Source organism: Zootoca vivipara, chromosome 2 (genome assembly GCF_965207765.1).
Source record: "Zootoca vivipara chromosome 2, rZooViv2.hap1.1, whole genome shotgun sequence".
In the NCBI taxonomy this organism is placed as follows: Eukaryota; Metazoa; Chordata; class Lepidosauria; order Squamata; family Lacertidae; genus Zootoca; species Zootoca vivipara.
In genome coordinates this window covers 74,487,029-74,508,051 of record NC_142584.1, presented here as the reverse complement: position 1 = coordinate 74,508,051, position 21,023 = coordinate 74,487,029, and the positions used below count along the sequence as shown (strand labels likewise).

The following is a 21,023-nucleotide window of genomic DNA, read 5'->3' as shown; positions in this document are numbered from 1 at the left end:
ATGTGTTGTCAGACAGAAATGAAAAGGCATGAATGAGGTCATGGAGTGACATGGAGTGCATGATCCCACAGCCTGCTCTTGATATCTTAACAATCATTAACTATTTCTCAGCCTTATGTCTGCTCTGGCTTAATGAGTATATGTGGGAGATTATGCAAGGGCAATAAAACTGTAAAAGGTTCTGTTGAAGAAATAATTGTCAGAGTATTGTAAATAACATTATCTTCCCTTTTTTAATGAGTAGTGATGTGAAATTAGAGGAGAGTATTATAGGACTGATATGCCCAGCCAGCTATAGCTCCACTAATCTGGTATAGGATACCAGCACATCGTGCACTAAGGATAATGGTTGTGGTTCTAAGTGATAAAGCTGTATCAAAATATACCCTGGCAATAAACCACTGTTTCTATATTATAAAATGATACCAACATAGGGCAGCATGGAAGAAGAAGAAGAAGAAGAAGAAGAAGAAGAAGAAGAAGAAGAAGAAGAGGAGGAGGAGGAGGAGGAGTTTGGATTTGATATCCTGCTTTATCACTACCCGAAGGAGTCTCAAAGCCATAGCTGCCAAGTTTTCCCTTTTCTCGCGAGGAAGCCTATTCAGCATAAGGGAAAATCCCTGTAAAAAAGGGATAACTTGGCAGCTATGCTCAAAGCGGCTAACAATCTCCTTTTCCCTTCCTCCCCCACAACAAACACTCTGTGAGGTGAGTGGGGCTGAGAGACTTCAAAGAAGTGTGACTAGCCCAAGGTCACCCACCAGCTGCATGTGGAGGAGCGGAGACGCGAACCCGGTTCCCCAGATTACGAGTCTACAGCTCTTAACCACTACACCACACTGGACCAGCATATTTCCCCAATCATTTGCTATGCCAAGCTTGAAAAGGAGAATGTAAAGAAAGCAAAAAAGCAATATGTAGTATGTTATAATTGTGCAACCTTGGGTCAGAAGGATGTGGTTTGAGAATAAGTATGTAAGATATAGAATCATAGAATCATAGAGTTGGAGGAGACCACAAGGGCCATGCAGTCCAACCCCCTGCCAAGCAGGAAACACCATCAAAGCATTCTTGACATATGCCTGTCAAGCCTCTGCTTAAAGACCTCCAAAGAAGGAGGAATCACTTCTGCACCTGAGACTTCAGACAAGAGCTGACTGAGGGACAATCTTTTACCTACTTACCTGTGAGTAAACCTCATCCCATTTAACAAGTGTTACTTTTGAGTATACATGTATAGTTATGAGCTGTTGAAGAAGCTGTAACTGCAATGTGCCTATAAGTCAGATGAACAGCAGAGAGACTGCAGCAGATAATTATGTTTGATTATCCAGGTTTGGGGAAATTGTCAAGTATGTACAGGCTGCATTTGGAGAAAAATCAGTAGAGGAATATCTCTGAGTGACAAGACACAACATTAAATGAAATGGAAAACCCCATCAAGGGGTACCAGTGAAAGCACAGTATTAAATGCACCATGCAGTCTTATGTTGGCAAAAGAGGCATGCACCACTCTATGAGTGCTCTTACTTTGAGTGCTACTAAAGAATTAACAAGAAATTCCAATAAAACAACTTTCCTCTGTCACACAGAAAGAGCTTTCATATTTAAGGTGTTACAAGAAATCTCTCACTCCCAGTTTCCACATGAAATGTACACTAGTAACATTTTCAGCTGACATTTAAAAACATCTGGAGAGACTGTTGCCCAGCATAGGAGTTGTCCTCCTCCTAGGAGTATGAAGTATGCAAGATGCACATCCTACATACTTCTGGGTTAGTAATGATAGGTCCTTACTGTCCTCTATCTCAGTAAGGCAAAATAACCAAGAAAAAGCGCTCAATTGAATTAGATTGCTGTTATCTAAGAGAACAGCTGTGTAAGTCACAAAGCTGAATTCAGATAAGACAGAGGTGCTATGTGGGCAGAGTTGTCAAGACCCTGAGGTGCAGAGATGGCCTGTTTTGGGTGGAGTTTTACTCCTGCTGGAAGGAACAGGTGCATACCTTGGAGGTATTCCTTGAGACACTGTTGTAGCTTGAGGCCAGGTGAACTTGATGTCTAGGAGTGCCTATTTCCAGCTTTAGCTGGTATACCAGCAATAGCCCTTTCTTAACAGTAATGATTTGACCGTTGTATTCCATGCTCTGATAACCTTCAGATTAGATTATTACAATGCCCTCTATACGGGGCTGTCTAGTGCAACTAGTGAACAATGTGGCACTCCTGTCCTGGCTGGGACAACTTGTCAGTGTTGGAACCATGGGATGGAAAGCCAGCTGGACAGGCCCCAGCTGGAGTGTCTCCCTTCTCAGCCTTGCTGCTACAGAGTTCCATCGTCGTCGTCGTCCTCCTCCTCCGTGTGTCTGAAACTCATGCTGGCATGCATGAGCACACATTACTCAGCAGGGTAAACACACAACAGATCTGGCTCGAGGTGTGGATACTAGGCTACATTTATTGTACATAAATCAGGACAAAGAAAACATGGCTTCTCTCCTTGTCATTCTTCTCGGAGAGAGAGAGAAAAAACCCAATACAGAGCAGATGTTCCGCTCATGAGACTCCAACAATCTGTGCTGGAATGTAAACAGACATGTGACATGTAACAATCCCACACATCTGCAGCAAGGGTGGAATGGAATTCCCAACAGTCAGGACAAGTGTAACACCTCCTAAAGCACTTATACGAACTGCCTATTCCCTTCCAAGCACAATTCAAGGTGCTCACCTTGGGGTTTAAAGCCCTAAATGACTTGGGACCCAAATACCTGCCTGTATGGCAATCCACAGGAGGAGAGACAATTCTTATGGTGATATCTTCTTTGGCAGTATGAGGTGAGAGGGCTCATGAGACAGTCTTCTATGCAATGCCCCACAAAACTGTGGGAGATCCTCACTACAGAGGTGTGTCAGGCACTGTCTCTTTGTAGATTCAGTATGGTAATCTGGGGCAAAGTTATTTACAGCAGGATTTAACTAAGTTATGTGCACCGAACAAGGTCCCCTGTCTCCCCCCTGGTGCCCCTCTAAATCTGGTGTGGAGGGTGGGGAAAGCCCCCAAATAGGATTCAGGAGCACACAGGGGAAAGTATAATTGCACAGGTAGACCTCATTCCCCACATTCACACCCTAATTAGCTGTATGGCAAACCTTCACCATGATCAACCTCCGCCCGGAAACCTATGTCCCCACTTTGGAAGGATATGTGGATCCAGAATTGGCTTGCACAGTCACTTATGGACTCACTGTTAAGACCGTGTTCATGGAAGACAATCTTACTTGGCTATGAGTGCAATTGCCAAAGAAGAAGCAGCTCTATATAGAATTTCACCCTTCCCAAAATACCCTTTATCTTCTTTTTTTAATAATGTAACCCATCTTGGGACCTTATGGCCAAGGGCAGGTGCCATTATTATTATTATTATTATTATTATTATTATTATTATTATTATTAGCACAGTCTCCCTTTGAAAGTGAAAGTGAAATGTCCTTTATGTCATTTCATTTTGTTGGTGTTTTAACACATCTTTGCCTCAAGGTGGCAATGGTGCTTTCAAAAGATTGGGATGTTGATTTAAATTGTGTTTTTAAAAGTTTTTTTAATGTAAATAAAGTGGCTAAGACAGCAGGAAAATGTACTCAACGGGAAAACACATATCCTCACATGTGCAGAGTGCAATGCTCACGCTTAGATTCAAGCTACTCCCTTGAAGAAAACTGTCTGCATATACAGACATTTCTGGATAGCTATAGCTTGACTACAATAATATTTGCCCTGTGTAATTTTCAGAGTGGAACTATTTCAATGTGCTCTACATGAAGCTGCCCTTGAATACTGTTTGGAAGCTGCAATTACTGCAAAATACAACGGTAAGGCTGCTGTTAGATTTATCTGACCAGACACATTTTTGTGTGGATCTACACTGATTGCTAATTCACTACCAATTTAAGATGATAAAATGACCTATAATGCCTTCAATGACTTGGCCCACCAGTATCAGGACTACCTGTTTAAACTGTCAACTTTTTTTGCAGAGGAGGGGGAAAGAGCTATAGGGCTCCAAACAGGATTGTGCTCCTGATTTAGATTGGGGTCTTGAGCCCGCATTCCATTGAAATGAGCACCCACCGTAAGTTGCCCTGAATATGTTTTATGGCAAACAGTACCTTAAGCAGCAGAGAACTGTGTAGAGTGGGATAATTTTCAGCAAGAAATTGGTACAGGCCCCAGATTCAGACTGGGGGCTCCTTTTTGATCAAAGGGGGAGGGAGGCAATATTACAAATGGCAGTGGAACACTTGGTACTGGGGGTAATAGCCTAATTGATGCACAAGAAACTGAGGTGGTGCTGCAGAAACCTGCTAAAGGGCAGGAAACTACAAGAAGGAAGCAGCTGGAGGGAATGACTTGCTGTTGTCTCTATACTAACCCACAGAGTATGGGAATTAAGTAAGATGAATTGCTCTTAATATAGAATGGGAAATATGGCCTAATAGGCATTACTGAAACCTGGTGGGATGCCATCTTCTCCTGCCATCTATTCTGCTGTATGAGGCCTCTGGAAGAGGAAGGGGCTCCAAGTCAGATGATTTCCAGGAAGGCTTGAGCACTACCATGTTAAGCACCGCCTTAAGGTCTGGCGGGAACAAGGCAGGAAAAGATACCAGAGCAGATCAACAGTATCTGTTATCCCCCAGTAACATCATGTCTCCATTTCCTCTTTCTTCCACGCTGGTTCCTAGAAAATATGTCTGGCTTCTATGTTTTACTGATTATGCATTTCACACACTCACAGAACAGAGGCACTCTCAGGCCCTGGTTCCCCCGTGTCTAGGGATGTCAGAAAATTCCAGGCTAAACAGAAAGACATATGGAAATTCCAGCTGCATGTTCACTTAGTGTTCAGGACTGGAATTTAAGAGATTGCAATCCGCATTCATTCACAGCAGGGTTTGGTTTTCTTTTAAGTCCATAAATTATACATAATTAATGTCACACTGAATTGTGAAATCAAGGCTTCAATCCTAACCCCACCCACTTGGAAGTAAGCTTCTCTGACCTCAGTGGGACTTGCTTCTGAATAGACATAGTTAGGTTTGTAGCCATAAATGGCTTTGTGATGAGCGATGCCACAAGGCTCTTGGTTGTGTTTGCCTCTCTGGAAATTCAGTAAACTTTGAAAGGGAATATACTGGGAAGGCAACTGCGGACATACCATAGCAAACTTCGCTTGATGTTTCCTCAGACTGCTACAATGAAGATCAATAGAGGTTTAGAACCCTGTGGTGAGATGGCTAATTGATGAGTGGCTAGCTGCTTCATTTACTTTGAAAGAGAACACACAGGGGAGCGAATAATGCAAGGTATTTGTTTTTGGCTGATAAAGGGGCTATCAAGGTGCGAGAAAGTCACTGATGTATACAGGTGACTCTTTGCGTTTCATATTTCTGAAGTGCTGTTTGTTGCCAACGGCAGTCTATATGCTCTGCAGTCCTAGTCATGCCTATTCAGAAGAAAATCCCACTGAATTCAGTGAGGCTTACTCACCAGTAACTGGGGTTAGAATTTCAGCCTTAATTTGCTTCCTATTGTGAATTTAAAAACAACAACAATGGAATACATAGCTCATTATTGCTCTTTTCAGATGGAAAGAATCCCTTGCTACCTGTGAATTTTATCTGTGCTCCTCCATTAGTTCCAACCTCTTTGTTAAAGTGGGGGAGAACTGTCTGGATTGAACCATTTTTACCACACCAATTATGTATTTTTAAGTAAAATTAAGTTTAAAATTTCTTTACTTCTCCAACCCTCTGCTACAGTTATTTTGCTTTATAATGAAGCTGTCCCTCCCTGATGCCTGAGCAAGGGAAATGAGATAGGATGACAGATTTTTACTGAATTGTGAAATCAAGGCTTCAATCCTAACCCCACCCACTTGGAAGTAAGCTTCTCTGACCTCAGTGGGACTTGCTTCTGAATAGACATAGTTAGGTTTGTAGCCATAAATGGCTTTGTGATGAGCGATGCCACAAGGCTCTTGGTTGTGTTTGCCTCTCTGGAAATTCAGTAAACTTTGAAAGGGAATATACTGGGAAGGCAACTGCGGACATACCATAGCAAACCAGGATGGATAGCTATGTAATGGGTGGAAATGGAATGGCAGCAGAATAAAACCAGCTTGCTTTACAGTGAACAGCGACACAATGGACACTACTAATTTCATCCTTCCCTACCTGTGTCCCCCGAATATCTGCTTCAGTGTGTTGGGGAACCTCTAGAACAGTATAAGAAATGGCCTAGGCGTATGGGTGTGTGTGTGACTCTAGCAGGAAAAGAAATAAGTGAAAACCATTCCCCACACTTCTGTAAGCCAAAGCTTCCAAAGGATCCATTTCTCTTCTGTTCATGGAAAGGGCCCTTCTTTCATTTATAGAAGGGATCCAGTGTGTTCACATCTCTGTGCCAGCAAGGAAGGAATATGCAATCATAACAAGGATTAAAGTGCAGGTAGGGTGCAGATAGGATTCTGTTACAAATTGAGAATAATTATGTAGAATTGTCTCAGGGTGTAAAAAGGAAAGAGATATGAAAGTCCAGAGATTCCAATTTTTGGACTTTTTATAAAAAGGTACATGCAAACCATATTAATTGTATTTCAGTGAAGTCTGTATAGCCTTACAATCTTTCTGGTGACTGTACAAATGGTGGAACTTGTGGCAATCTGATATCCAAGAACTGAATGTTTTCTAGTATGGCACAGAAATGCATTAGTTAATTAACTGCCTTGACTATATAGCAACCATGAAAAGTTGACTCCATGTCATTTAACACCCCCCTTGTCATGTGACAAAGACACATGGGAGCAGGGACAGCAAGGCAGGCTGTAACTGTCAAATCCCAACTGCCATAAGTGTAACTGTCAACTGCCATTCTAGGCTTGACTCTCTTCGCCCAGTTTGTGTAACCTGACAGTCATGAACATCTTGCCTCTGTGTTTCTGTAACTGAGTCTATATTTCTGGAACTATATCTTATGAAGAACAATGTTTTAATAAAGCTTTCATTATTTAAACAAAGAACTCTGCTAAAATAATTACCGCTTTCTTAACAAGTTTATGTCTCTGAAATATAATATGAGGGCAGCATAAGCTTGTTTGGGTTACTGTGAAATGTTGCTTGGACTCTAAAAAAACTTTTTACAGTTTTGCAAATCTGTTTCGCCTTTCCTCAAAAGGTTCAAGGCAGTTAACAACAAATGGCCATAGCAAGAATGACAGTAAAAGCAGAAAAGCAAAAGCACCACCTGTCCATAAAACTCTAACAAAAAAAATGGTCCACACAAGACTGTCAACCAATTAAACCATGTTTAGTTTGTACAACATATGCCTTTTAACCAATTAATTGAACAACAAATTATATTTAAATAAAAGTCCATATTACCAAAATCTCAATAGAATGATGTCTTTGAGACACTGGAATAACTTTAAGGTAACTCACAAAAGCTACCTCCTCATTCTTTGAAGAACAGCAATCTTGAATAGTTTCTTTTCCAACACAGTAAAAAAATAGCCTCAAAAATCCAAGGATGTCCTTTACTCATAGCCCAACCAATTAAAAATTGCCCTCACCAATTAAAACAGACCTCCATCAATTAATAAATGAAAGCTTGAGTTGATTAATCTAACACTGAAACCAATTAAAACTGACAGCCCTCCTGTATACCCAAAAATAAAAACAAAAATTCCCAAAGCTTCTACCCTAGTGCTTCTGAAACTGCTAAAATACATAATTTGGCAAAATAAAGTTACAGTACTATGTAATTAACCTATGCTTAAATGTAGGTGTCATGCTGACTTTAAAAGTAAACAAAAAATGTGATAAAGATATCAAATGCAAACCTCCGTTTCAAGGTCCTATATCAGAATATTAGCAACATCTTATTGAATGGGAAAGTGTGGAAGAAGAGAAATAGTGAGACATGCAAAGGGGATTTGAAAAAAGTCCTGCTTTTCAAAAGTTTTGACTGCTTGAACAAGAGAATGATTCATACAAATACTTAAAACACAGGGTCGTATCTAGCAAGAATTTGCCAAATGAAATTTGTACATTTTAACAACTTCAGAAGTACTAGAGGAAAAGTTTGGGGGAATTGCTATATTACCTTAAAATGTACCTTTGCTGAGATGTTCACTGTTTATTTTATTAATTGTTTATTTCAGAGTTGGCTATACCTCCCTTTGCCAGGAAGCCCTAGGTTGGTTTACATAAATAACAACAGAAAACAATACAACAGAAACAATTTAAAAACCATATCACATAGAAAAAAAGGGGGGGAAGCATTAATTTTTTCACCAATTCCATACAAATCCAATTATAAAAAAAATCTTACACCACCAAAAGCCTTTCGAAAGAGGAGTTGCCACTAGACTCGGGCAGCTACTTTAAGAAATGAAGACTGACAAACACCTCTATTATCTATTTGACTCCATCTAATTCCACCATAAACTTTACGTTTGATGAAGTCTAACAGTTATTAAGACATCAGCCTTGATAAAATAAATCACTTTCAATGGCCTTCATTTCCCAGCTCCTTTTTAAGTTCTTTTCTGACAAGTGGTGGAAAGTATACCAAATGCTCAGTTGTTGAATGGAATCCAGAATCTTCTAATAAGCAAGTGCTTTGTAACTAAAACCCAAAACCCAGCACCCCTTTCTTTTCAGAATGCTGCTTTTCTGCCCAAAGAGTCCTATCTCCATGATTTCAAAAGCAAGCATCCACACAGAATGTACTTTGCCAAATCCAAATTAGAAACATGTCCTCAGGTTTACACCAATTAAAGCCTCTTCCAGGGGTTTTAAACAGTATGTTAGGTATTGCTCTCTGTGCCTTTGTGCAGAATCTAACCGAACCAGAATCCTATCTGAGTGGATCCTTGTGTGCACACAATCAAGCCCCTCACCTGAATATCAACAGATAAAAAGTGCAGTTCCGTAACAATGGTTCGAATGCCTGCTACAAATTGCCTGGGACGACACAGGCTGTTTTTCATGACAGCTGAAGTTACTTTGCTAAGCCTGCCCTAGACGTTATATAGTTAGGTTGTTGTTTTCAAATCACAGCTTTGCATTTTCTCTCCATTGTTTTATACTGTTTTAAATAAGTCTGCTCTTTTATTCTGAATGCTGGAGTTGATTAAGTTTTTGTCTTGCTACAGATTCTAACCTCACCCACTGTGACTAACCATTCACTGAGACTACAAGGTGAAGAATTTGCAGTTACTTACTGGACTCTGTCTATAATCAAGGTGGGAGTGCTAACACAGTTCCCCCACCCAACCACCCATACACCTACAGACATCACAAGTCTTGGGTTTGTTTGGTTTTTGCCCAAATCTAGATAAAAGAGAGTGAAAGAGCTACCCAGGACTTATTAACAATTAAAGCAGGCATAGGCAAACTCCGGCCCTCTAGATGATTGGGACTACAACTCCCATCATCCCTGACCACTGGTCCTGCTAGCTAGGGATGATGGGAATTGTAGTCCCAAACATCTGGTGGGCCAGAGTTTGCCTATGCCTGAAGTAAAGTGTCTCTAAGCCTGTTCTGCATTGAAATAAAGGTGGTGTGGATGCTTCCATTTGTCACATACTAATTTTAGTATGGTGTGTGTGTGTGTGTGTGATTCTTTTCCTAAATAGGGAAACTATTGACATTTAGAGTGGTTTAACAAATGTGGTTGCTTGACTATCAGATGCATATTGGATCGTGCCCACAACATCCCTGCTCTCAAGCAGCACATCTCTATTTCAGGAGCAGGGAACTTGTGGCCTTCCATCCAGCTGTTGGACTCCCATCATCCCTGAACATTGGCTACGCTGACTGGGGCTGATGGGAGATAAAGCTGCAGCTATTGATGGGCCCATGGAGTAGCCACCCAAGATTTAAACCAATTTGCTTTAAAGTAAAGAAATATAATATGGCAACAGTTGTTCCAGAAATAAAATAAGTGAGTCTTGCTTCTAAGAAAAATATACAGGATTTCTCTGTAAATTTCATTAATATGCCAAGCAGTACAATCTGATATGCTAATTAAGTTATGAATTCTGCATTTTATGGCGTTGAAGCAGTAAAACAAGTGTTGGTTTGATAACAGAGTATGTACAGTGGTACCTCGAGTTACAAACGTCTCAGGTTATAAACACTTCAGGTTATAAACTCCGCTAACCTGGAAGAGCTACCTCAAGTTGAGAACTTTGCCCCAGGATGAAAACGGAAATCGTGTGCTGGCGGTGCAGTGGCAGCATTAGTGAAATCACACCTCTAGTTAAGAACAGTTTCAGGTTAAGAACGGACCTCCGGAAAGAATTAAGTTCCTAACTAGAGATACCACCGTATTGCATATATTCCAAACATCTCTCCCAATTCCAACCCCCCTCCCGAAAAAATTAAAGGAAATGGTATTCTTTTCATGCTTTCAAAATTCTTCAAATTTTTACATCTCTAGGTACAATTAAGTTAAACACAGCACAAATGTTTCCAAACTAGCTTTGCTTACTTAACATCTATTTGAAACTATAGGGATTGAACCCCTTGTTTCAACCTAAAATAAAAACACAGAAGACAAAAGTTTGGGTACCTGATGGAAAACAACAATGCACTGAATGTTTACATCTTATTTGGTCCTACCTGTGGGTCAGAAAGTCGCGATAGGTCAGGGTACAAGTAGAATTTTATCCCTTCAGATGCCCCAGGTAGTGTTACTCCTCGAACCAGCAGTACCAAGAGCATGACATAAGGGAATGTAGCTGTTACATATACAACCTATGAAGAACAAGTGGGAGAAAACACATTATTTTAGCAATAAAAAGTACTCAGCTGCAGTTCATAAATGGAGAACAATATTATGTATGCTTACTAATCCAGATGCCTATCAGGAGATCAACAACAGGCAGGGTATATTGCCTATATGCTCTGCTTGTGGACTTCCAATAGGCTGCTGGTTGGCCCTGTGGAAACATGTTGGACTAGATAGGCCTTTAGTCCGATCTAGCAGGGTTCTTCTTATGTAATTTTCTTATGTTCATGCTGATTCAGTATATAACAGAATCATAGAATTGTAGAGTTGGAAGGGACCCTGAAGTTCATCTAGTCCAACCCATCTAGTGCAGGAATTCTGCTCACAGTCATCCCTGGTTGAACCACCAACCTTCTGGTTAACAGCCAGATGCACTGACCCACTGCGCTCTCTGGGCAATGGAAGGCTTGTAGCTAGACTTTAGTTGCCAGGGAGCTGGATATGGAGATCTTGGTTCAAATCAATGTAGGTGTCTTATACTGTCAGACTATTGATATATCCAGCTCAATATTGAGCTGACTGGCAGCAGCTCTCCAGGGTTTCAGACAAAATTCATTCACACCCTGACCTGGAGATGCTGGGTATTACATTGAGACCTATATAAAAAAAACATGAACCACCACTATCCCAAAATTGGCCTAGGCAGGCCTTTGTCAACCTGGTAACCTCCAGATGTTTGGAGTAAAAGTTCCACCAGTCCTGGCTGACTCAATCTGATGGGAGGTGTAGACCAAAACATCTGGAAGATATTGTGTTGACAAAGGCTGAGCTAAGTGGAGGAAGTTCCAAAGCCTTGGTGTAGCAACCGAGAAGGCTTGGAAAATTGGACATCAGGTCCACAGATAGATTCAGGGGTATTATCAGACTCTGAACCAAAAGTTTCAAGGGAAATAGTACCCTCCCAAGAGAGGCTAAACTCCAATTTTCAGATCAATCCTACTCATCAACATCAATTTTGTCTTCCCTGGAAAGACAGGCATTTGCTTTCATCTGGTCCACTGCAGGTCCGTGAACCCCAGAGGGTTTGCATAACCCACCCAGGGGTCTGTGGCACCATTCACATAACAAAAACTACCACAGAGATTCCAAAATTTTCAAAAGTAGGGGGTCCATGGCTTGGCTTTTTAAAAATAGGGGGTCCGCAGTACTGAGCTAGTTGGGAACCACCAATCTAGTCCATTACTAAGTTCAAACATCAGCTTAGCTCCTCAAAAGCCACCCTAAAATACGATGGAAAGGAGAACCAGAGCTGAATGTTATCAACATATTGGTGCTACAACACTCCAAATCCCTGGATGGTTTCCCCCCATAGCTTTGGTAGATGTTAAACATCTTGTGGGGACAGGATGGACCCTGAGGAACACCACAGACCCAAGCATGCATCTGAATAACCATTGCTGTAAATCAAAATCAAAAGTGTGGAGAATGCTGTTGCACCCAGGCTTCATTTAGGCAGTTAGTTGTCTGCAAGAACAGGATGCTTGACTAGATGGGCCTTCGGCTTGTTCAGCAGGGGTATTCTAATTTACCTAAGAGACCCTCACAACCACTGCTAGAAACTGCCCCTCCAAGAAGGACTGGAGCCAGATTGAAGCAGTGCATCCCAGTCTAATCTATGGTCCAGAAGAATATTGTAGTCAATGGTATCAAAAGATACTGGAAGAGCCAGTTGAATCTACAGGGACACATTTCTCCCTGTCCAGTTTTTGAAATATAAATTTCACTACAGCAACCAAGACCATGACATAATCAGGCCCAGATTAAGATGGAACCAACTAATCCTTATTTGGAAAACTCAAGATGAGGCACCATTTCCGTAGGGCTAAAATATCATGCACATATATGTATCAATCATACTTCAATAAGGTATAAGTAGAAAGAGTAGATCAGGTATGTCAAACATGCGGCCCTCCAGATGTTTTGGACTACAATTCCCATCTTCCCCAACCACTGGTCCTGCTAGCTAGGGATCATGGGAGTTGTAGGCCAAAACATCTGGAGGGCCGCATGTTTGACATGCCTGGAGTAGATGGACATGGGTGGCGCTGTGGGTTAAACCACAGAGCCTAGGGCAGGCATCCCCAAACTCGGCCCTCCAGCTGTTTGGGGACTACAATTCCCATCATCCCTGACCACTAGTCCTGTTAGCTAGGGAAGAAGGGAGTTGTAGTCTCAAAACATCTGGAAGGCCGAGTTTGGGGATGCCTGGCCTAGGGCTTGCTGATCAGAAGGTTGGCGGTTCAAATCCCCGCAATGGGGTGAGCTCCCATTGCTTGATCCCTGCTCCTGCCAACCTAGCAGTTCGAAAGCACATCAAAGTGCAAGTAGATAAATAGGTACCACTCTGGCGGGAAGGTAAACGGTGTTTCCATGCGCTGCTCTGGTTTGCCAGAAGCGGCTTTGTCATGCTGGCCACATGACCCGGAAGCTGTATACCGGCTCCCTTGGCCAATAAAGCGAGATGAGTGCCGCAACCCCAGAGTCGTCCGCGACTGGACCTAATGGTCAGGGGTCCCTTTACCTTTACCTTAGAAAGAGTTAACCTAAGATTTAACTCAGAAAAATAGCTAAAAGTGAACACAGAAAAGAAAAAAATCATTTTTGACATGGGCAAAATTATAAGTAGGAAGTTGGTGGGCACAGGTTTCAGCAGGAAATATGGTTAGATCAGGGGACAGTTAGAAATCCAGAACCAAACATATGTACCGAAGAAGAGTAAAAGATTAGGCAATATGTTCTTGTCTAGAAATGGGAAAACAGAGGAAAATGTTAGGGAACAAGGAAGTAAGAATTAGGATTCAAATTGAGAAGACACTCTGCATGTGTCCAGAATATATAGACACCAATGAGAATACTGGCATGCCCATCATTACCATATATGCAAACCCAAAAACCGTATAAAAGAGGTTAGGAAGTTAAGCTTGGGATGGAATTTTAGCTTGGACTCTGGTGGGCCACCTCCACAAGTAGACTGACATGTCTTTGGAAGTGTAATAAACTATTTGCTTTGTTTGAAGCTGTGTATATCTGTGTGCACAGTTTCAATTTTAAAACTGTTAAACTTGCAACTCAGTTATGTCGACTCTACAATATTGAGTTCATTGGGTAAATAAATCCCCAAAGCCAGGAAAGTAAAATAGTAAGACAGTTATAGGATACCTTCAGCCCTAGATAATTGTCACACATCTCTTTCAGTCTTGCTGCAATTATGTTATCCTTCAAGGGGGCATTTGCCACCCTCATTACCCACTTGATGATTCTTCCTTTGGCTGCTCTTATCAGCCAGGAAGGGCAAGGGTGGAGGAGCATACCAGTGGTTGGTCTCACACCTCCAAAAACCACATCTACATCCTTCATAAACTATCCAAAACAAACGGACAAGCCATTTCCACAGTTGCATTAACTGTGGTATCCCAAGCAAAATGATCACAAGTTGTATGTATTTGCACTGAATTTTTCTTCTACTCATCCATAAATCAAACACAAGAAAGCTCAAGACTAAATTTAGACTGCAAATAAAGCTGCATTTATATAAACAGAAGCAAATGTATAAACATAAAGAACTTTCACTGAAGTGTAGTAAAGTTAGAATGTTAAATACAGAAGGGTCTTTATGCACTCTGTCTTCTGGCAGCACGCCCATGCACCCTTAAATTAATATTAGTACTGTATTATATTTATACTTCACCTTTTTCCCTGACAGGGACTCAAGGTGGTTTACAGATAAGAACAGATTAAAAACATACACAGGGAGTTTTTTAAAAAAAGAAAATTAATTGAATTATAATTATATAAAAAATTAAAAACATAACATTGCTGCTGCTGCTTTGCCTGTGAGTATTGGGGAGGACAACTCCTCCTTGAAGTCCATTTTCTATCTTGGGCCTGGGGGCGGGCCCCATACTCACTATCACAGCTTATAAGGCTCCAAGGAGGCCTCAGGTGTGGGGGGTGGGATGGATGTTTAGTTGGGTGTAGGAATTCGTTTAATTTTGGTATGTTTGTAATTTTTACTGTTTTGTTTTGTTTTTGTTTTTTGTATAGGTTTTAATTTGATTTTAAGGTGAGGGGTCAGGGCTGCCTGGGAGTGGGTCCCAGCCAACAAAATCACTCAGTGATCACAGGTAGGAGGAGGAGTTGCACTAAGACCAGACCATGTCATTACTGAGGAAGCAAGTTTAGTCATTGTTTGAGGACTATCCCTCCCTCCGCGTCTGGTCTTGACCAGACAGATACTGGAATCAGCAAGGAATACCCACATGACCTGAAGGTGCTGCTGTGCAATGCCAAGTCAATGATTCATAAGACCACTGCCATCCATGACTTGATTGTGGATGGAGAACTTGACCTGCCATGAAGAACAGAGACTTGGTTGGATGAAGCAGATAGGCCCGTCCTTGCCACTGCCTGTCTACCAGGTTTCTCTTACGCATAGCAAGCTGTGTGGGGTTGCAGTGATTTTTAGGAAGTCATTAGTTTGCACCAGGCGTCCTATTGGGAAGACCCAGTTCTCTGAGTGCATGTTCTGGAAGTTGCGTAATAGGGGCAGTACAGGATTCCTTTTGGTGTACTGACCTCCCCGCTGCACCAAGGATTCCCTGCCTGAACTGCTTCAGGTCATGGCGGATGTTCTCCTGGAGACACCTGGTTTGGTTGTCCTAGGGGATTTCAACATCCATGCCGACACGAACTTACAAGGTGCCACTTGGGACTTCGTGGAAAGCATGACCTCCATAGGGCTGTCCCTGAATAAGTCTGGCCCAACTCAAAGCCGTGGGCATGCCTTAGAGCTGGTGTTCACCTCTATGGATGTTGGTGATCTGGCATTAAGTAAAAGCGAAACTAAAGAAGTGCCATGGTCAGATCACTTCCTGGTGCAACTGGACTTCTCCGTGACCCTTCCCCTCTGCAGGGAGGTGGGACTGATTTGGATGGTCTGCCTCCACCACTTAATGGATCCAAATGGTTTCCAGAGAGTGGTAGGGGATATTTTATCCCATGTTGATGGCCTTTCAGCTGATTCCCTGGTGGCCCGCTGGAATGTGGAGTTAACCAGGGCTATTGACTGTTTGGCTCCGAAGCGCCCTCTCCGATTGCATGGAGCCCAGACAGCCCCATGGTTTTCCACGGATCTGAGGGCAATGAAACAATCGCTGAGATGGTTAGAGTGCCAGTGGCATATACCTCATTCTGAATCTGACCGGACACGGGTTAGAGCTCAATGTTGAGCCTACCAAGTGGCGATAGCGACGGTGAAGACCACCTTCACCACCTCTATTGCATCCGCGGAAAACAGCAGCAGGGGACTCTTTCAGGTGGTTTGCAATTTAGCGGAACCACCTGCTCCATTGGGGCCCAGTACAGGCCACATGATCTCCTGCAATGATTTCGCTAAGTTTTTTGCATATAAAGTCACTCAGATTCGGGAAGAGGTAGACTCCACCATGGGAGCAGGGCCGGGGTGGGAGTACTATAGTCCTGTCTAGTCCAGTTGTGTGGGATCAATTCCAATCTGTTACCTCCGAGGATGTGAACAGGCTGCTTGGATGAGTGAAACCAACCACCTGTCTCCTTGATCCTTGCCCATCCTGGCTTATAAAAGCTAGCCGGGAAGGGCTGGGCGATGGGCTTCGCGGGGTGGTGAATGCTTCTCTCTGTGAGGGAGCCTTCCCTGACCGGCTGAAAGAGGCGGTTATCAAACCACTTATTAAAAAACCATTTTTAGATACAACCAATACAGCCAACTATTGTCCAGTCTCAAATCTTCCATTCTTGGGGAAGGTGACTGAGCCAGTGGTTGCTGAACAACTCCAGGCATGCCTGGAAGAAGCGGGCCATTTGGATCCCTTCCTGTCTGGATTCAGGCATCATCATGGGACTGAAACTGCCTTGGTTGCACTGGTCAATGATCTCCAGTGGGCTAGGGACAAAAGTGAAGCTGTTTCCTAGTTCTGCTGGATACCATCGACCATAACATAGAATCGAGACAGCTTCCATGGATTTAGGTGGAAAGGAGAAATAGAGCTGGGTGTTCTCAGCATACTGGTGACACTAAACCAGGAAACTTCAGACTCCTCCTCCCAGAAGTTTCATTTAAATGTTAAATACGAGGAACAGAAAAGAACTCTGAGGAACCCCACAGGTCAACAGCAAAGGCATTAAACAGGAGTCCCCAGCACCATCTTCTGGGTTCACTCCTCCAAGGAGAAACAGAGCCACTGCCCCATCCCTAGTCCCACCCCAGCAAGGCAGTCCAGAAGGATACTATGGTCTATGCCAGGCATCCCCAAACTTCGGCCCTCCAGATGTTTTGGACTACAATTCCCATCACCTTAACCACTGGTCCTCTTAGCTAGGGATCATGGGAGTTGTAGGCCAAAACATATGGAGGGCCGCAGTTTGGGGATGCCTGGTCTATGCTATTGAAAGCTTCCAAAATGTCCAGCAGAACCTACAGGGACACACTTCTCCTGTCCCCTGCTGGCCTTTTTGATGAGCCTGTAAAAGCAAGGCTCTAGTATACCTATGGTAGCTCTCACATTTCCAAGTATCCTGCCACATCCTTGAGCTGTACAAACTGAAAATATCCAGCAAGCAGAAGCCATAGTTTAAATCCACTGGACTTGTATCAACTAAAGTTTCCAAGTCAGAAAGGATCGATTTTGTCCCTGAAGTGCTAAGCCGATTGTTCACAGCAGGCTGTCAAGTGGTCGAAAAGACCCCTGAAGACTTGAAAGAGCTCTGCTGGACAGCTCCTTGCTGCTGCAATGGAGACAGAGGGGAAAAATAATTTTGCTCCCTACACTGCCACAAAACAGATCTTCAAATAGGCTCCAACCTGGGTTCGGTCTGATTGATTCAGAGCTTTCTGCCAATCTTGCTCTAATCGCCGTTTCACATGTTTCATCATCTATAGAGGACCAATGGGTTGGATTGACTCCATTCCATGAGAGGAGATGCCTCAGGAACCACTCCAAAGGCTGAGTCGTTTTGTGGAAATGTAGGGAATTTTTCCTGGGAGAGAAATGGATGATCGCCCTGGATCAAAGGTTTGGACTTGCAGTATCAGTTAAACAGTACATTTAGATTAGTCTGCACTGCAGGATATCCTGGTAATAATTTGGGTGCTTTGGCTCCCATTTACAATACATTAAATTTGAGTCACGCATACTACGCATTAACATTCAGTGTTGTACTATCCCCATCCTTAAATACAACTTCTGCCCTTTGATTCCCCACTTAATGACCTGGAACCTTATGTTAACTTGTACCGTCATTATGGAGCTTTGTTGCTGTTATTATTACTGGGTACATCTCAAAAAGCATTGCAAGCTTCCTGTACTTTTTCTTTTCTTTTCTCCAACATGTCAAACTTCTCTGAATAAAACAAGGACAACATCGTTTCTAATTACACTAGATCCTGTTTTAATTGCCTCTAATTGCCTAGTGTATTAATTTGCATACCAATGCTCAAAATAGTTCCTCCACATCACCGCTATGCCCCAGCAATGTCAGTGTGCTGAGAAAACAAAACAAATATCTAGCCTATCTGTTTGGACTGCAAGTTTGAGTCATTACATAAACTGAGACTTCTGATCAGTATATACAGTTTGCAATGCAGCACACTTAACTCTGGAGAGCCAGTACAGAAATAAGGCAAACCTCAGGAGGAACAATACAGTTTATCTTTAACCTGTTGAGACAGAATAGGAAGCACTCAGCATGGCGAATTTAGCTGGAAAAGTTAAAAATAGATTTCCCAGGCTGCTGCTACAACGCAGCATGTCAGTTTAATGTTCACACACTATATCACCACAACTTCAAGATGAATCAGAAAAAAAGAGTTGGCTGTAGTGAACCTTACTCTTTTGCTTTACTTGCATTGTGCGTATACCATGGTATTTGTTAGCCAATCAAAATTTATTTATTTATTTATTTGCAAAAATGGGCCCCTCCAGACTGCCATTTTATTGGAGGTATACTGTATTCTGCTAAATGTTCTTGACACAATAACAGTGCATTAGTGGTGGTTTAATTCTGCTTTATTAGTTGTTCCGTGGTGGCTTCCCCAAATGCTGCCACATTATTGCTGTCCAGCGGGGCTATAGTGCAACAAACATGGGACAAAAAGAAAAGAAAAGCCAGAGTATTTGTGATATAAGAAGTTACAGGATTTCAGCAGGGATATGCACCAACTGGAAATAAGACATTATAACCACCCCAAAACTTTTGCAGGGGCAAACAGTACTGAAAAATGGGATGATATATGACTAACCCAATAATATAAAGTGCGCAAATCATCATGAACGTGCAAAGAAAAGGATGCCTGAAGGCTCCCAATCCCTTACAGTGAGACTTTTCTCACTTCAGTTTAACAATTATGGTTGCATTTTGGTTTAGCGTTTTATAACTTTGCCCAGATTTACCAAAACACATTTTGCTTTCCTTTGCTTTGAATGTTGGCCTGACTAGAAATCTCCATACTCATTTAGAAATGAGTTTTTACTAGTGTTATTTATTTATTCCTTCCACTAGGATTCCTCAGATGCTTGACCTGTGCAATGACTTAAAAATATTTTATGTGAAATTAAGAGGGGATTAAACAACAGAAAAAACAATGTTTAAAATGTATGAGTGAATGGAATCAGTTATGAAGACTGATATTCATCTCAGTTGTCAGATTTGGGATTACATTAAAGGCTGCACAATTACCATTAAAGTTTTAACATAATTTCAAAGTGAGGCTAGGTTTTTGGATTTATTTATTTTTTTGCCTTAGATGCAAAAAGTCATTCAGCTATTCTGCATAACTCTTTACAGTGTCTCCTGGCAAACTCAAATTGTCTGCAAAAGTTTTTCATTGCCATCCCTTTTTTATCTAAAGAGGCTAAAATGTGGTTCTGACTATATGAGAAATAATTAACAATCTACACATACATTTTCATTAGTATGAGATTATGTGAGTAATACAGATTGAATATGTCAAGTCATAAATTATTAACACTGAAATAATCGCTGTAGTTGTATGTAAAAGTATTTGTCTTTTTATTTTATCAGTCACTTACTTACCTAGTAGGCTATTATTGACTCACTTCCCTGTACAGTACTACCTTTTTAAAAATAGACAGGGTGAAGGAGAAATCAGAAGCTCTGATTTAAAAAAAGGAAAATATTAATTTCAGGCAATCAGGCCACTTGTAAGACTGAAACTACTCTACGTTATCTCTCACATGGGAATGACCCCCAAGTTCCTCAATGTATGCATTGTCAGAGCCCAAAAATTCCTGCTTAATTTTTAGGGTGAAGCTGAACTCCTTTTCATGTCTATTAGACTGAAGCCTAATCTAGTCTCCAGTGCCAATTAAAGATATCTGCAACAGAAAACCACATGGGGTGAGGGATTAAATAGTTTGTTTTTATTGCAATTCCATGCTGATTGCAATTGCATGTGAAATACATTGCAACCCTGAAAGACTTCTATAGCAAGCTGCTCTGAGATGTCCTTAAAACCTCACCAATGTGTTAAGAGAAGAAGAAGAAAAACATTTTTCAGTGTTTTAAAACTTCAATGAGAAAAGGCTGGAAAGCCTAAAACTCTGCATGCATCTCATGAACGTTCTACTTTCCTCCCCTGAATACAGAGATCAATCTTGGGCTGCATGTTAAAGCTTCACTACGAAGGACTTTTCTCTGCTATTACTTCAAGCTGAAACAAAAGACACTTCAGGAGATATAATCATTGCTGCCTAGTTCCCTTTCCTGAAGACTTACAATGGTCCCCAGTTCCTTTCTTTTTTCGCACATCTTTCTCTTTTATTTTCTTCTGCTGTCCCTTTACACTTTTTCCTTATGCCTCATTGAATCCATTAGACTCTTTATACAGTCTACTATTGAAATAAAATAAATTTTCTGTGTGGAACTACTGAGTGAGCCTTAACTGCTGGCAAGTACAGTTTAACTCCTTCTGATGAGATTATTTTAGAGTTAGAAGGTGAAAGGTACACAGGCACTGCTCCTTAACTTTATGAACATGTGCACATGTTATGTTGGCTCAACTTCACCTCTACATGAGAGCTTTCTTATCCTCACTCTCCTCTAAACAAGCAAAAAAATAATTGGTGATAAGTGACTGGCAAGTCTGCAATAGCAGCAGGATGAACTGCAA

The 21,023-nt window shown here is 41.7% G+C and overlaps 1 protein-coding gene across 2 annotated transcripts in view; it reads right to left on the bottom strand.

Annotated features, from left to right (window-relative positions):
• Nucleotides 1-21,023, bottom strand: part of SLC6A11 (solute carrier family 6 member 11) — a 91,507-nt gene that overhangs the window by 34,300 nt on the left and 36,184 nt on the right. For both annotated transcript variants that reach the window (XM_035106212.3, XM_088663221.1), the window contains exon 7: nucleotides 10,690-10,824. In XM_035106212.3, coding sequence (XP_034962103.1) covers nucleotides 10,690-10,824 — 135 coding nt within the window. The remainder of the gene's footprint in view (nucleotides 1-10,689; nucleotides 10,825-21,023) is intronic.